The sequence below is a fragment of the Sarcophilus harrisii genome, chromosome 6, assembly GCF_902635505.1.
Source record: "Sarcophilus harrisii chromosome 6, mSarHar1.11, whole genome shotgun sequence".
In the NCBI taxonomy this organism is placed as follows: domain Eukaryota; kingdom Metazoa; phylum Chordata; class Mammalia; order Dasyuromorphia; family Dasyuridae; genus Sarcophilus; species Sarcophilus harrisii.
Window position 1 is genome coordinate 194,138,195 of NC_045431.1, and position 18,365 is coordinate 194,156,559.

The following is an 18,365-nucleotide window of genomic DNA, read 5'->3' on the forward strand; positions in this document are numbered from 1 at the left end:
TAAGGGCCAAACTGCCCAGAAACTCAGTTCAGCAAGAATTTAACCTGGGCACAGCACTGTGGAAGCCACTTAGGGAGACACAATGTTCAGATAAGGATTATCTCCATTTTCATGTAGCTTACATTAAATACACAAAGACCTTTGCTGCAAACACATGTTAAATGAATGAGAGGCCCACAAAGGTGAAGATCAAGGCAGGTAAACAGCAACAGTGAGGAGAAAAAGCACCCGAGTTGAATCGAGGATTCCACATGTAAGGGCTAAGGTAAGCAGGAACCTGAGGGGTGAAGGGCAAATGGAGCTTGTAAGGGCAGTAAATATCTATTTTGTCTGGAACGTAGAGTATATAGAGGGGAACAGGAAGAAAAAAAGTAATGGAGAGGGTAGGAAGGCTCCATATCGTTAAGAGCCTAGAATGCCAGGCTAAAGTCTCCCTAGTAAGCAACAAGGAACTGCTAACGGGTATGGGGAATAGTACCCACATAATCAGGGCTATGCATACAGAACAGGAATCAGTCAAAGAGAAGGATGGCTGCAACAGTCCATGCTATATAGGATGATGGTACTGGACAGAAGTCAAGAGATGGCAGAGACAAAATGGTTAACCCTTTTAAGAAAAATTTTCTTGAAAAATGGAGACTATAGTACAAACCATGAATATAAATGCAGTACAATAAATTTAACCAAAAAAACAAAACAAAACAAAACAAAACTTCAAAAGTCATACCGCTTTTCCTTTGAAATGCAGAGCTGATCAAGACCAGAGGTGTGCTCACTTCCTCTACAGAAGAGGCTCCATGGCCTCCTGTTTCAGACATCCCATGATCTCCACAAAGGACCAATAAATGGGGCAAAGAAGCCTCTCTCTCCTACAATTAAAAGGACAAACTTCTCAACTGCATTACAAATTGAAGGGCTGTCATAAGCTCTAAAGTCCTTGGAGTGCTTTCCAGCACTGTAATATACACGAAACACTGGGATAGGAGATGGATAAGGCTTAGGAACTAAAGGAATCTGGCTGCACTAGCTCCTGAAGGTCCTAAAGTCTTTAGGAATTCCCCATCATTCATAGTTAGAGTTCAACTCTGATCTTCATCAGCCCTATAAAGCTCCTGATTAATAGCTGCTGAAACACTATAGAAGAGTCATGATTATGAGAAATTATGTCCTAGGTGGATCGATGATTCCATAGGAGTAATGAAAGTATTAATAAATAGGAAAGCAATAATTTATAACATGGGCATTGGTGTCGAAAAGACAGTACTCCTAAATAGGCATAGAAGAGCAGTCTGGTGACCATATATTAACGAAGTAAGGAGCCATGCTATGGGGCTTCTCTGTGTTGGGGGAAAAGCATTCTCTCACATATGCAAAGCTGACCTCATCACTTCACTGAAAATATCTTTCATTTCCCCAACTACAACAAATTTACTCCAATAAAATGTTTTGCCATTTCGATATATAGAGATTCTAATAGCAGATGAACTCTAAAGAGATTTATTGTTTGAACTCCCCAATTCACCTCTAAATGAATCAGAAGTATGCCCAGAAATCAGACATAATTAAGGTTATGATAAGTTTCCATGTTATTATAATGCAGATGTTTCTAAAAAGGTCTTCAAAATAAAAGCACTTGTGGAAGAAAAACAACCCTTATGATTCCACAGCACTCCTAATACATTAGGAAAGCTTGAAGGCAAGATCCAATGCCAAGGAAATAAGACTGTAAGTAATTTCAGATAACTGGAAAGTCTTAATTCATGCCATCTCTTTGCCAAATGGTTTTTGAACACCTATGATATTCAAGGCACAAATTCTGATATTAATGTTTACCTAAATGAGTATAGGCTTGAATAGGCAAAAATGTGAAAGTAGAGATTTCTTATTTGTTCTCTTTCTTCTAAAAAACAAACAGCAATCGAAAAAAAAAATCTACTGCACTAGAGTAATGCCCCCAAAGTAGCTTACCTTGGACAACAACGAAATATGGATCTTCTTTAGGATGTAATCCATCTCTTTAAGTTTTGGTCCTACGAGAGGGCTATGTGGCCCAGTCACATGACCTATATGATCCAATCCTAGGTAGTGAAGAATTAGCATATCCCAGTCTTCCCTTTTTAATACATTATCCAAATGCCTTGTAATATTATCATCAACCTTTAGAAGGAAGGAAAAAAATACCTTTAGAAGCTTATCTCATTTTCCTTTTCCTTTTCCCCAGTGAGTGAAAATGAAATAATGGGCTGAATTATACAGTTAAAGCAGGCTTTTTTCTTCTAATACAATAACACCATTGTAATATATTAGGCCAAAAGAATAATAAACTTCCAAGTCTTTGTAGCTTTTAAAGTTCAAGTGACATGGTTTGCTCATAAAAGCCAAGACTAACACCAGTCTTATCAATGCCAACAATGTTCAGGTGATGCTATAGGATTATAACTCAGGACTATAAATCATGAGAATCATCATTGCCAAAAAAATCAAAACTGTGAATGACCCAAAGGGTAACAGAGAAACACAGAGAGGATAAAAATATGCAAGCTGTGTGCAGCCCACTATTGGCAATGGCTCACATATAAGAAGTTATATAAAAAAGGATGACCAGAAAAGTAAGTGGGTTGGTCATATGGTGATACCTAAGGATGGACAGTATGAGGCTTGTGCTGGGAGATCTGGCCAGCCATTTATGACCTATGGAACCTGAGGTTAGTCACTAGGCCCCTCTTGGGGCCATTAGACTCGATGACCTCTAAGAACCCTTCCTAGCTCTCAACTTATTTTTCCAAAACCAAAAGAAACTTTTTTTTTCCTTTTTAACCTGATTTTTCTTGTGCAGCATGATAAATGTGGAAATATGTCTAGAAGAATTGCACGTGTTTAACCTATACTAGATTATTTGCTATTTAAGGGACAGGGGGATGTGAAGAGGGAGAAAGAAAAAACTGGAATACAATGTTTACCAAGAGTGAATGTTGAAAAGCATCTCTACATATATTTTGAAAAATAAAAAGTTATTATTAAAAAAAAAAAAAAAAACAAGAGAAATACCTTCAGTGAACTTAATAGGCTTTGTATAACTTGTTTATGGGTAAGAACTGCACTGAGAGGAAGGTACAGTTGCAACCTGAACCAGGGAAAGGAATAACCTTTCTACAAAGACCCCAGCTGTTTCAAGGCAGAAAATGCCAGTAGAGAGCCCTTGGGTCCTAAGTGAAAGCAAAACCATCTCTGCAATGAAGGCTTTTTCTTCACAATCAATGCAATAATTTTATGAGAGGCGGAATTTTAACCAAGATGGGCAATTTGTATTCAGCAAACCTGACCTAGAGTCAAGAACATCTGAGTTTGAACTCTGAGCAAGTCACTTAGTTTCTCACAGTCTTAGTTGCTTCATCTGGAAAGATGAGGATAATACAAGGATCAAAGGAAATCACATATAAAGTTCTCTGCAAACCTGAAAGCATTATAAAAAATTATTATAATTATCATTAATTTCATAGGCTATAAGGCAGAAAATAAATAGTTCCCAAATTGTTAATTACATAGAGGAAAGGGAACAATGATTTATTATTATTATTAGTGATGATGATAAAAATAATACTAGTATTAGCATAACACCTACTAGGCACTGTACTGAAAACTTTTTCACATAATACCTACTATGTACCAGGCACTGTGCTGAGGACTTTACAAATATCATCTCATTTGATTCTCATAACAATCCTAGGAGGTAGATGCTATTATTATCATCCCAATTTTACAGATGAGGAAACTGAGGCAGATAAAGGTTTAAGTGTCTTGCACAAGTCACATAGCTAGTAAGTGTCCGAGGCTGTTTGTTGTCCAAAGATCCACGGAGCTAATTCAGAGGCTCATCAGTAGGCTAGTCATTGACTAACAGTTTTTGGTCAAGGAAAACATCCATTAAGTTGTAAAGATCTTGAGAGATCTGCTTGAGTGTAAGGAGTGCAAAAAATGAAGAAACCACAGGTCCTTAACATACTATACTTGATATATATATACTAACTTGCTTTATTAAATCACTCACCTCTCTAAAATCTGACACAAAAAAGGAGGTTGTTCCATCATACTCTACAAAATGCTTTGGGAATAACTTAATCCATGTATCATCTCCATAAAAAATGATTCTTTTCCCAGCGGTTTTTGCTTGCCCAATGAGGTTGTCTTCCAGCAATACAGGAGAATTAAAGTTCCTAACAGCATCAATAAAGCCAGGGATGCTTCCTGTCATTAGAGCCTGTGTAGGAGGAAACATTGACAAATGAGCTCATAAAACCATGGACTCAGACAGATAGTATTAGGTAACACTTCTAAAACAATTGAAGGTTCAGTCAGCTTTTCTTACAACCACCCAGAGGTGGGTAGGAAAATATCATTCTCATTTTATAGATGAGGAAAATGAGGTCCCAAGAAGTTAACTGACCTACGATTTTTATAATATTCATCATATTGCTGACCAAAAAAAAAAAAAAAGACTACCCTTCACAAAGAAGTAAACTAAGTTTCACAGCAGGGATATGCTTTGCCAAAAGCCCCACAGCAAAGTCATGGGCCTGGGAGCTTTGTCTTGCCTCTCATGCCATCCTTTTCTGCTTTCTTGTGCAGGTCCCCAAGGACAGCAGAGCCAAAGGGCCTGACAGGCAGACACACAAGGGCAGACTTGCTCTTGTCCTGGGCAACAGCTCTCCATCCAAGAGGTACAAGCAACAGTCACCTGGCAGAGAAGCCCTTGTAATAATTAGAGTGGCCCACAGGATCAAAACTAGAGGGAAAGCCAGCGGTGCGGAGTCTCCACATTTCATCCAATGTATCTAGACAACAGTGTGCTAGAGAAGTGGGAAACCAGTGGTACAGATTGCTGCCCAGGCTGTCCCAACCACTCTGTCAGTTTGCTAGACTTGGAAAAAAAAAAAAAACAGGTGTAGGGGAAGCCTCAGGGAAGAGGGTTGGGGCTGGCAGAGAGTAAGTATTTAAAAACAAATTGTACCTCTCTGGGATACAGACTCAGTAGTGGCAATGCTGGATCAAAGGATTAAACATAGCTTTATAGTCCTTCAGGCACAGTTCCAAATTGATCTCCAAGGATGGTTGGATCTATCCCAACTCCACCAAAATGCATTAACATTCCTATTTTTCCACATCACTCTAACATTTATCAGTTTTCCTTTTTTGTCATATTAGGCAATCTGATGGTTATGAAGTGTTATCTCAGAGTTGTTTTAATTTCTCTAATCAGTAGCAATTTAAATTATTTTTCATGATTAAATTTCTTCATCTGAAAACTGACTGCTCATATCCTTTGGGGAATGAGTTTAGTATTTTTATAAATTTGAGCCAGTTCTCTAAATATTTGAAAAATGAAGCCTTTACCAGAGATACTTGCTGTAAATTTCCCCCCCAGTTTTCTGCTTTCCTTCTAATTTTGATTGCAAATGGTCTTATTACTATTTTCATTTTCTTTTTTTATTTTCTTGCAAAAAATGACTAACATGAAAAATATGAAAATATGATTGCACATGTACTACCTCTATTGCTATACTTACTGTCTTGGGGTGGGAAGAGAATAAGAAGAAAGGAACAGAGTTTGAAACTCAAAGCTTACAAAAAATCCAAATGTTAAAAATTGTTTTTATATGTAATTAGAGAAAAATATTATTTAAAAAATAAAACATTTTAAAATGTTTCAGTAAGTTACACACACACACACACACACACACACACACACACACAGCAGATTGTTTTAGAGTGAGACCTACTTTTGCCCTGGAAATAATATTAAATTGGGAGCTGCATTCTTGACCAAGTACTTGATCAAAGCCTAATCATATGACTCAAGAACTACCCCTGGTTCCTTACTGATGGCCCAGCCCTCTAATCTTTCCATGATTAGGGGATACCATCTTATTTTTCCAGTTAGCATATCTTCAACTATGTACTCAACAATCTACACTAAGCTTTCTTAATCTGATCTCCATGAACTTGTACTTTACGTAAGTTCATAACTATATTTCAACACATGGACTTCCTCTATAATTCTATATCTTTTATTTTATACATTTAAAAACATAATTCCAAGAAGGGCTCCTAGGCTTCCCAAGCCTAACTACCCAAGGGCTCCATGAAGTCAAAATTTTAAAGACTCTCCTGCTCTAGATAAATATTCTACTCTTTGATTCACATATCTGTCTCTACTAATGACATTCAGCATACTTATATACTAACCCAACTTTCCCTCTCTTTCCCCCACCTCAGCCCTTTATCTGATGAATTCTTACCCATCATTTAAATCTTAACTCAAAAGCCATTTCCCACTGAGAGCTTTTCCTGATTTATCCTTTAATGACCTCATCATCCCAGGCTTCTTCATGTAAGCACTTCATTTTGAGGCTCTTTGATGTACTCATAATAAATTATTATACATTACAACTCTGTATATATCTTCTCCCCCTACCAGAATATAATCTGAGGACAGAAAATATATTAACAATATTAATATTATTAATTAATAATAGTATTAATGATAATAAAAACATTAATATAAAGCTCCCTTGAAGGGCTTAATGTACCACTCTAACCACAGAAAGCATTTAAACATTTGTTTGCTGCACTAAATTATAGAACTGAGAATTACAGAAATTATTAAAAGTCATAAAAACAAATCACAACTATAAACCTCTAAAATTGTATAAAACATTTGTAAGCACTCTAAGTCACAGCATTATAGAGTATTAGGAATGAGAGGAAGTTTAGAAACTATCTAGTGTTGCCATCTTATTTTACTATACATATTTTTTTTAAATAACTCAGAAGAAGTGGAGGTTATTCATTGTTGAAAGTCACCCATTAAGTTTTAGAGGCAAAGAGAACTAGAATCCAAATCTTTTAATGCCTAATCCATTGTTATTTCTACTAAACCATATTGGTTCCCTTTAAAAGACCTATAAAATATTTACAAGTGCACAGTTGATACCCAATTACACTCATCCCTTCAAAGTATTATCAAAGCATATGCCCAGTACACAATATAATTGTCATAGATTTGAACTAAAAAGAATACGCCTGATAAAAACCAACACTGAATATTTAAATTATTTTGCTTATCATTCTAAGGAATTTGATGAGCTGATCTGGAAGGCCTATAATTTCTTTTAAAATGCTGTCCAGAGAAGCCCTGCTATCTCAATAAATCCCTTGTAGCAAACAAAGGGATTCAAAATGATCTGATTGATCTTTCTTTTTAAAAAACCATAAAACCTGTTCCTATCCAATGAGAATCCAAAAGAATCCACATATAAGTGCTTTGGAAATTCCAAAATGTTTTACAAGGTAACCCAAAAGTCTTAGTATAGTTTTAAGCTATAATAGCTACATAAATGCTGAGGGTTATAAGGGCTTAGAGAACAACAGTGCCGACAGTCTGACCCTCCTTCCATATCTGTAAAACTAAGTTTGGACTAGATTGTCTCTAAGGTCCCTCCAGGCTGATAGGCAATGAGGGGTTTCTCTTTCCACTTGGCCACCATCATATCCATCTTCTCAATTCTCAGCCAACCAATTAGTCTTCATTAAGCACTAAGCCAGGAACTGTGGCCTCCAGAAATATACCTTATAAGGGGCAGCTAGCTGGCAGATTAGACAGAACCCCTGCACTGGCGTCAGGGACCTAAGCTCGAACCCACCTCAGATACCAGATCCTTACTAGCTACATGAGCTGAGGCCAGTCACCTAACCCCGACCACCTCACAAAAAAGTAAATACCCTGCAGCGAAGGAGATCACACTAACACGAGTGTGTGTATATGAGATTCAGACAAATAAGAGAAAAGATGTCATGGAAGGAGAGGCAGTAGAAGCTGGGAGGGCAGAAAACGAGATGATGCTGAGGCAGCTGGGGCTAGGTGTGGAGCCTGTCCTTGGTGCTGACAGAGTGAGAATGTTCAGCCAGAGCAAAATGGAACCCAGCAAGAAAAACAGATGCCCACAAAAGGGGAGGGAAGATCATGGAAAGCCAAGGCAGGAGGTCAAGGTTAGTCTGGACGGCAAAAAATTCAGAAGGCATTGCCTTCCAAACAAGGACAGCCTGGAGAAAGAAGAGCATTGTCCTATTGCGACAGAGAAGATAACAGTTTGGGGAAAAGGGTAAAGGTGCTTCTTAGTGGTCGGGTACAAGAAATGCTATGAATAGAAAATCTTATTTTAAAAGAAGTCTCAGAGGAGAAGAGATAAGCGTCAAGCAGGAACGTAAATATGAACATACATATACAGCTAAATAACCCTCATTCTCAACATTTTGTCCCAATGGTCTGAAGAGTATTTTCCTCTCTAGGTTCTAGATAACATGCAAATAAAGCACTCTCCAAAATTTAAGCTCTACATAAGTGCCCCCTAGCATCATCAATATTCTTTCTAAACCAGCAAAAATCCTGAGGACTGCTCCACAGGCATGATACAAATATTAGCGATAGTTATCTCTTCAGCTGTTTCTCTCTCAACTAAATTTCAAGAAAGTAACTTTCTCACAAAAGTAGGAGCGTTTGCTGGAAATAGTCTGTACCCAGTGCTTCCATTTCTCAACTACCTACTCGGTCTATTGAAACTTTTCTGTTTAAAGTCAACAACAATCTCCTTGTGGTCAAACGTAATAACGTCTGCCCAGCTGGAGACTCTAGACTTCTCTGCTGCTTTTCACCCAGCAGACCAGCTGAATATTCACAATGAACATTCCCTCCTTCCATGGCTTCACCAAGGAGACACTCCAGTTATCTTGCTAACTACTCTTTAAGTGTTCCACAAAATTTAGTTGCTGACACTTGTAGGATTTCTTGAAAAACATCCATCTACTACAATCCGTTACTTTTATACATGAAGAAATGGAGCTATCAAGAGGTTAAATATTTATCCAAAGACTGAAAACATTCCAATCGGGCAACATTTATTAAACAGAGCTGAGATTCTGCATCATCTTCAAATTCTAAATCTTTAGCTTTTCCCACTGTAGCTACATTGCCTGTTCTCTCCCTTCTCTCGGTCTCTCTCACTAAGCTCCTTCCTTTCTATAATTTCCAAATCTACCTCTCCAGATGTTGAGCTCAAATCTCACCTCCAGCTGCCTATGTGTCACAGGGGCCAACCATACTTCAAAATCAAAATGTACTAAGCAAAGCTTTTTTTTCTTCTTGCTCCCAATCATGGCCCTCCTTCTGGCTCTTTCTATTTTATTTCTATTCTATTGCTCCACCAAATTCGTCTTCCAAACCTGAAACCCTGGGATGACTCTTTCCTCACCCTTCCCAGACTCCCAAGTCTTGTTCATCCCACAAGTTCTTCACCCATTCCTTTTTCTGTTTCCAAGGTCATTTCAATCAATCAGAAACACCTGGGTTCAACTGTCAGGCTGCCTAACTCTGGCAAAGTCCTCTAACTTGGCAGTGCCCTCTGAGCAGCAAAGTCGTGCATCTGCATGAGCTGAAGGAGTCTCCCCATTAGGAATTAACTGTACCAGTGGAATCACAGATCTAAGGGGTGGTAAAAGGAGGAATGAGTGGCAGTACCCAAAAACTCACAGTTGGTCATGTTACTCCTAGTCTCAATCATTTTCAGTGGTTCCCTGTTATCAGTCAAATAAATAACTTCTTTGCTTGCCCAATCCAATTTCTCCTCCACATCTCTCCTACCTTATCTCATGGTATTACTGATTTTCCATCCCTCCCTCCCCATAGTATATCCCCCCTGCCCAGCTAGCATGCATTTACCCTTTCACTTTGGTGCCATACTAAACTTTATTTGTGGAACATCTTCCTCTCTTTCTTTACTGGCTGAACTCCTACCTAGTCTGTAAATTTAAAATACTACCTACTTCATTAATGATCACGTTTAATCCTCAACAGGTCACTAACACATTGTTTACACATTTCTAATGCACTTAAATAGCATGACCCAGAACTCTTAGTGCCTTTTTAAGCTATTAAAGTTTAAGAAGAGGAGGATGAAGTGCCAGTTAAAAAGGGTTAATGCAGTACTAAGATTCTGGGGATATGCTGTGTTTTCTTTCTCACAGTTATCTGTTCATGTCTTATCCCCTTCTAACCTTCCAGACAGTTCTAGCTAAACTTTAGATGAAGAAAAGAATTTCTTCTGGTTCAAGCTTTTCTATGAAGTAGTTCTTTGAAGTAGCTCTCCAGAGGTGTATTCCCTCAGATATTGAGATAACACTTTGTATATTTATACAAAGTCTCCTCCTAGATCTCGTCTGGTTCTGACGTTTTGTGATTTTTTTTTAAAGTTTTTGGATTGTGATAATTAAATACAATCATGCATAGAAAACCATAAGGGAAATCTTGTTGAATAAGAAAGCTACATCTCCTTCCTCCATTAAATCAAAAAAAAAGATGATTTCCTCTAGATCCCTTCTGTGACCAAAATACCTTCTGTGATTCCAAAATACTGATTTTCATTGCTAATAGAAGACAGTACCAAGGTCCAATATCATGTTATTGGTGGCATTTTCAGACCGTTTCCTGCATTACTACTAAACTCTAAGTTAATTTACAGTGTAAAGAATAAAGGCATTAAGAGCAGATTCTAAGCAAAAGAATATACAGTCACCAACAAAATTAAACCAGGAAGTTTTAGAACACTATGTCAAGACTGTTTACCTTGATTCGAGGCAGAGTGACAGTGGGTGGTTTTGCTTCTGCTATAAAACTATGAGTGAATCCTTTTTCTATAAGATAAGTTGTATAAGGCATGAATTCCACACCCTTTGATCCAAATACAAAATCGCCCCTCAAGCCATCTACTAGCATTATAACAACTTTCCTGAAGAGAGGAGGTGGAAGCTGGGTCCAGTTGGAACTTGTTCCTACAAAGAATTTAAAAAGAGGAAAAGAATTTTAATTCCTTTGACACAAAATTATTAAACACAATATTAAAAATACACAAAGGTCTATTGCAAAATGATGGGATATTTACTAAATATTATTATAATATATGCTATATATTACACATATTTATATAATTATGTATGTTTGAATCAAGAGTGGTTCAAAAGTCTTTAATCTATTAGTATGTTTATATAAACAAAAAAACTTTGCTATAAATATGCTCTGCTACTGATCTGTAAATATGTTCTGCTTTTGAACTTCATTCTGTCTGTGAACTCCATTTCTTTCTCAAATAGCTTTTCCAGATAGCAATATAAACTCTCTAGACCTTCTACTGGCAAGAAATGAAATGCATGTGATCAATACATATATTATATAAGCCTATTTAATGTACATAATCTATCACTAAGGATGGTTTTTGGTCTTCTATATGTCCGGCAATGTGCTCTTTTATGAATCAAAAACAAAAAGGCAATATTTGCTTTAAGAAGCTTATATTACATTGGAGGGATAACAAATTCAAGGGGTTTTTTTAGGGTTAGGAAAGTATTAGAAGCTGAAGGTGGAAGGGATCAAGTCACAGCATTTATTAAGTTTCTATTTTGTGCCAGGCAATGTGCTATGCACTGGAAAAATAAAGGAAGTTAAAAATCATGTGTAAAAGGTAGTGTTTGAGTTGAATTTTGAAAGAAATGGGATTCTTAGATGCAGAGGTAAAGCAAGGAAATCATTACAGACATGAAGAATAGCCATAAAGTAAACATAGCAGAAGAGCAACAGAAATCAATATAACTCACAAAAGGAAATGAAAGAGCATAGCAAGCAAAAAATTCTAATAAGGAAACTAGAACATGTAACTTCTGGAAATGATGAAAAGGCTTTCCTGGAGGAAACAAAAAGATAGTGAGCCATAGTCTCCATTTATGTTTATGATGGATCTTACTCTAGTGGAGGATCAGGTAGGAAGATGGTGTTACAAGAGACCAAGAGGAAGAAAAATCCATTAGGGATGCAGGAAATGGCCATAATTTATCCAAACCAATACAAAAATTTGTACAAGAAAAAAGCTAGGAAATTATTTTAAAACTTTGTCAATACAAATAAGTAACTATTGGAAAAGTTGGCATATAATTTCTCAAGTAAAAAAACAAAAAGAAAACTAGAGGGACTCTCAAGAGGACTATCTGCCTACCTACTCAGGGACAGGATACAGGAGGAAAGACCCTAGTCAAAAATAACTACTAGTAATAGCTGATAAAGAACAAGAAAGCCGGTTCCTATGGACGACAGTAAACAAAAAAGAATTCAGCAGAGCTGGGCTTTGAGTAACTGCAACTCGGGACTTCTACTATCAAAAAGGTATCAAACTCCAATATATATGGGCTATCCAAAGTACTGATGCTGAAGTTAACCCAAATTCAATACTGGCGGTGGAAGAATAAATTTAGGAACAGGCAGCATGCAGCAGAGGGCGGATGGAAGTTGGGGAAGAGCTCAACACAAGTGGAGAGTCAATCAGCCTGGTTCTCAAGGCTAAATGAGCTACAGCAAGCTAAGGAAGGCAGATAAGGAAATAATAAGAACCATACTGAAGGTGGACTACAGGAGGTCAAGAACTGGGGGAATGAGGAGAGATATGGAAGGTATTCAGTCCTCAAGCAGTGGTGTAAAAATCAAACAGAAATGAGGGCCACTAATCCAGACATAAGAATCCCCACAGGCCGCAAAAGGGCTTAGTTTTAAAATATAATATTAAGTTCTGTTCAGTTGCATTTTCATTTCTTTTGTTAAATTATTTCCCAAATACATTTTAATCTGGTTCAGGGCTCTCTGGAGTTCACCAGGCCTTATGCTTAATACTTTTGCTCTGGGAGTACTTGGATAATCCTGAACAATCACTGATACCCGGCTAAGGAATGCCAAACCCAATAATGATTACTTACACTTGTACGTACTTTAGAGTTCATAAAATACTTTTCACTTCTCCTTAACATTGGAATATTAAGGTGGTTAAATAAATCCACCATTACAGTAATAATATATCAGAGTAAAGACTTAAGACCAAGTCTTCTGAGTCTAAGACCAGGACTCTCCATTTATGAAATGTCTGAATCAGAAATTAAAGATAGGTTTATTTATTTTTTTTATTTTGCATCATTCACCACAGAATGTTACTGTGGATTAGATGACTGAAAGATTAAAATGTGTATGGGGAGAAGAGGGACAGAAATTGAAGGGGGGCTGTTTGAGGGAATTAGGGGAGAAATGTTTAGAAAGTCATTCAACTCTGCAGGAAACCAAGGAGAAATAAGTGTACAGCAATATCATGGTGTGTTATATGCTCCAAATTCCAGGAAACTCTCAGGGTATCATCAGAAGCATCACCCATAAAAGGGACAATTTACTTCCATATTGGTGGAAGATATTTTAATACCAAAGCCTAGCAGGAAGAAAACTTCATGACTCTTCCTTCTTCTCCCCTCTCCCCACTACAGGGAAGGATAATAGGGTAGATGTTAACAGGGAGGGGAAAATGTTTGTGTACCTCCCAGATGCTATTAAAAAAAAACAAAACTGCACTTAGAGGCATTTTCAAAAGGGTCAGTAGAATTCCAGTAAAGCTAAGTATACAGTATCTAAAATAGGTCATTTAAAGTTTTGAAGTATCATCCTTTTAAGAATCTATACATTCACTTATTGTGTATTTAATTTATATTTTAATATATTTAACATCTACTGGTCATCCTGCCATCTGGGGAAGGAGGTGGGGGGAAGGAGGGGAAAAATTGGAACAAGAAGTTTGGCAATTGTCAATGCTGTAAAGTTACCCATACATAGAAGCTGTAAATAAAAGGCTATTAAAAAAAAAAAAAAAGAATCTATACATTCAAATCTGGAAAACATGTTAATACTTTCTTTATGGGAGGAATAGCTCTCAAACCACTGAGGCTTACTTTCCCAAGTTTTTACATTCTGCTTAGCAAGGATGGAAGGGGGGGAAAAAATTAACCAGCACAGTAGCATGCAAAGACCTTTTCCCCCATTGTGGGCGGGGTTCTGAGGATGATTAAAATCCAAGACCAGAGGAACTTGTTCTTCAGGGTATAGAAAGGAAATTGAGCAAGTTACAAATCAGGGGTCTGTGGCCCAGAACCTCAGGGGGAAGGGAAAGCTGCACTAAGACCTCAACACTACCACTTGTGCCCCTTACACAGGTTCACAAACCACATCGTTGGGACTCCAGGGAGTAACTTAGGTCTGTCAAGTTGTAAAATGTGTCTATAAAACAATTTCATTTCCCCCAGTGCCAACTTTGTGCAATTGTAACTTAAATCCAATTCATGCAGAAATAAAGACAAAGACATGGTCTTAGCTTTATTTAAAATAGGAGGAAGGGTCTAAGGGTTCTTGTCTCCTTGCAGCCTTGAACGACCCCCAATTTATAACACAAACTAAAAATTTATCTTTATAAATCAATGGAATACAAGGAAGTTGGAAACACAATGCCTTGTAGGGCTTTTATAAATGTTCATTAGCTGAACTGAAGATCAGAACACAAGAGGAACTGAAGGCATCTTTAGGAAGATCAAAGAAGCCAGATGCTGGCCCTTTCTGGAGGAATCTCAAGGATGAGAAGGTTGCAAGTTGAGGGCAAGGACCCCAAAAGGGCAGAGGAGCCCCAAAGTCCTGCTAATGGGGGGCTGATCTTCTGCCAAATGGGTGATTTCCATCCAGGGGGAGAGCCCTTATCAGGAGGGTAGAGCAAGGAGGACCCCTCCCCCCCACCCTTTACATGAAGTCTAAGAGGGGGACCCAGGAGGGAGGATAGAGGAACGGAACCTCCAAGGACCCCTCCATGCCTTAGAAGGGAATAAGGGAAAGATCTTGAGGAATGAACGGGAAGAGAGGACCCCTCCTCATCTAAGACGTTTGGGAGTCCAGGGGGAGAACAGAGTGGGGCTTAAGAAGGAAAGAGTAACAAGGGGAGGAGCGCCCCACTGAGTGTATGGAGAATCCAAGCTCCAGGAAAGGGACGTGGAGGAGACACTGCCCCTCTAACCTGAGTGTATTGAGGGACGCAAGCGCTAGGAGAGAGACACGGAGGGGATGTCCCCACACCAACGTGAGCTGTATTATGAGACACAAGAAAGAGGCTCCAGGAACAGGGCACGCAGGGAACGCACCCCTTCTAACCTGAGTGTATTGCGGGGGAGGAAAAGTATGAATGGAAGCATAGTATAGGAAGGCTGGCAGGGAGAGACCCTTCCTCATCTAAGATGTACGCCCAGGGGGAAGGCAAAAGGGATCTTAGGAAGCAACGTGTATCAAGGGAAGGAGCACCTCCCCCCCCAGGGGTACTGGAGGTCAAAACCAGGAAGTTACCGGAAAGGGGCGCGGGGGGAGCGCGCCCTCTCCGACCCGAGGGGAGGGGGCTCCGGGGAAGGGGCGCGGGGGGAGCGCGCCCTCTCCGACCCGAGGGGAGGGGGCTCCGGGGAAGGAGCGCGCCCTCTCCGACCCGAGGGGAGGGGGCTCCGGGGAAGGGGCGCGGGGGGAGCGCGCCCTCTCCGACCCGAGGGGAGGGGGCTCCGGGGAAGGGGCGCGGGGGGAGCGCGCCCTCTCCGACCCGAGGGGAGGGGGCTCCGGGGAAGGGAGAACGGGCGGGGAAAGGACAGGACCGAGGAAGGGGAGGCCCAGCCTCCGTACCTGCCGCAGGCTCCGGCGCAGGGGGCAGGAGACGGGCCCGGGACGCAGAGCGCACCGACACCGGGAAGAAACCCCGGAGAAAGACGGCGACCCCGAGCAGCTCAATCACCACGCAGCTGGCTGCGAAGGCCCCGGAGCCCAGCCGCATGGCGCCGCGTGTGCCGCCGGCCCCGAGACCCCGGGGCAGGCCGGGCTGGAGCGCGAGCCCGGCCCCCGCCAGGGACCAAGCACCTGCAAGCCGGTACGCCAACAACCTACAACGAGCATGCGTACTTTGCACCCAACCCCTACGTGAGCGGGTTCCCGGGAGTCCCTGGGATTGGTGCTTGGCTGACGGAGGCGGAGCTTTACATCCTACCGGAAGTAAGTTCGCCACTACTTCCGCCTGGTCCTTTTCTCGTTCTAGACTCTGTAGTGGCTAATTTCCGTATTGTCGGCGTAGAACGTAGAACGCCTTTCTCGAGCCGAGGTGTCCCCTCCTCCCCCGCCCCGGAGAAGGAAGCTATTCAAGCTCAGATCCGTCCCTTGACGGCGCGGCCGGAGTAATTTGACGTTTGCGGCCTTTCTGGGCAGGTGTCGCACATGCGCAATTGTCTCCCCTCCACCTGTGGGCTTTCAGGCCCGGGACTCCAGAAACTCCCTTTAAAAAGAAAAAAAAAAAAAAAAAAACTAGATAACTGCTTCTAGAAAGCTTATGGCTATAAACTTATTAAAGTTCTTCTGAGGATCTCGCAAGCCACCAATTAATTCTCTTTGCTACCTCTAAAGTTTGTGTCCCTCCTCTTTGCGGAGCCCAGCAGTTCCAATATTGGGCTGTTCTTGAAAGAACATTTAATATTCTTTTATTTTTTTTTTTTCTGTAAGGTTTTTGTTTGTAGCTGCAAAGAATTAGATGAAGAGTCCTCACTGTGGATCTAATCATTCTATGCACTTGTCACGGTTTACTGAATCATCTTTTTTAACAGGCAGCCACTTTTTTTTTAAATGTCTTATTTTTTTCTCATATGTAAGAAATTTTAACATTCTTTTTTTTTAATTTTGAATTCCAATTTTTTTTTCTCCTTCCCCTCTTTCCTTAAGAAAGGAAGCCGAAAGAATAAGTAAAGCATAATCTGGGGTTATTGGGATGGCAGGAAATACAGATTTAGTAATTCTAACCGTAAATGTGAATGGGATGAACTCCCCCATAAAGAGGAGGCAGATAGCAGACTGGATCAAAAGTCAAAACCCTGCAATATGTTGTTTACAAGAAACACATTTAAAGCAGGGAGATACATATAGAGTAAAGGTAAAAGGCTGGAGCAAAATCTACTATGCTTCAGGTGAAGTCAAAAAAGCAGGGGTAGCCATCCTTATCTCAGATCAAGCAAAAGCAAAAATTGATCTAATTAAAAGAGATAAGGAAGGTAACTACATCCTGCTAAAGGGTAGCATAAACAACGAAGCAATATCAATATTAAACATATATGCACCAAGTGGTATGGCACTCAGCTTCCTAAAGGAGAAGTTAAGAGAGTTGCAAGAAGAAATAGACAACAAAACTGTAATAGTGGGAGATCTCAACCTTGCACTGTCAGAATTAGACAAATCAAACCACAAAACAAATAAGAAAGAAATTAAAGAAGTAAATAGAATATTAGAAAAATTAGGTATGTTAGATCTTTGGAGAAAATTGAATGGAGATAGAAAGGAATATACTTTCTTCTCAGCAGTTCATGGAACCTATTCAAAAATTGACCATATATTAGGACATAAAGACCTCAAAATTAAATGCAAGAAAGCAGAAATAGTAAATGCTTTCTTTTCAGATCATGATGCAATAAAAACTACATTCAACAAAAAGTTAGGGGGAAATAGACCAAAAAGTAATTGGAAACTAAACAATCTCATCTTAAAGAATGATTGGGTGAAGCAGCAAATTATAGATACAATTAATAATTTCACTCAAGATAATGACAATGATGAGACGTCATACCAAAATTTGTGGGATGCAGCCAAAGCGGTAATAAGAGGGAATTTTATATCCTTAGAGGCTTACTTGAATAAAAACAGAGAAAGAAAAGATTAATGAATTGGGCTTGCAACTAAAAAAACTAAAAAAAGACCAAATTAAAAACCCCCAATCAAATACTAAATTGGAAATTCTAAAATTAAAAGGAGAAGAAAGGAAGGCGATATAGATTATACCCGTGCATTCATGCAAAACCTTTATTATTAAAAACAAATCAAAAGAAAAGTTAAAAAATAAAGTTTTTTTTTAAAAAGTATTCTTGGATCTGCGTTTAAACTCTAAAATATGTTTTATGGGGATGTGGAAAGGATTTTTCCTCCTAAATCCTTCAGAATTGTCTTAGAATACTGTATAGTCCAGCATAATTACTCATTGTAGTACAAGGAACTGGAAACTTTAAGTGGATGCCCATCAGTTGGAGAATGGCTAAATAAGTTATGGTATATGAATGTTATGAAATATTATTGTTCTATAAGAAATGATTTCAGTAAGAGCTGGAGAGACTCACATGAACTGATATTGAATGAAGTGAGTAGAACTAAGAGAACACTGTATAAAGCAATAAGATTATGTGATCAACTGCTTCAACAAGGTGATTCAGGCCAGTTCCAATGGTCTTGTAGTAGAGAGAGCTATCTGCATCCAGAGAGAGGATTCTGAGAACTGAGTGTGAACCACAACATAGTATTTTTACTCTTTTTGTTGTTGTCTGCTTGCATTTTGTTTTGGTTTTTTTTCTTTTTGATC

The 18,365-nt window shown here is 39.2% G+C and overlaps 1 protein-coding gene across 5 annotated transcripts in view; it reads right to left on the reverse strand.

The window, feature by feature from the left end:
• PIGG (phosphatidylinositol glycan anchor biosynthesis class G) overlaps positions 1–15,927 on the reverse strand; it is an 80,566-nt gene extending 64,639 nt beyond the window's left edge. For 3 of the 5 annotated variants that reach the window (XM_031943276.1, XM_031943272.1, XM_031943277.1), the window contains exons 1-5: positions 15,608–15,925; positions 10,676–10,881; positions 4,049–4,258; positions 1,969–2,157; positions 728–869 (exon numbers count right to left, since the gene is read on the reverse strand). In XM_031943276.1, the coding sequence (XP_031799136.1) occupies positions 728–869; positions 1,969–2,157; positions 4,049–4,258; positions 10,676–10,881; positions 15,608–15,755 (895 nt within the window). In that variant the 5' untranslated portion in view covers positions 15,756–15,925. Of the gene's footprint in view, positions 1–727; positions 870–1,968; positions 2,158–4,048; positions 4,259–10,675; positions 10,882–15,607 lie in introns of all 5 variants that reach the window. The other 2 variants (XM_031943275.1, XM_031943273.1) reach the window with 2 other exon arrangements.
• Positions 15,928–18,365: the final 2,438 nt, after the last annotated feature.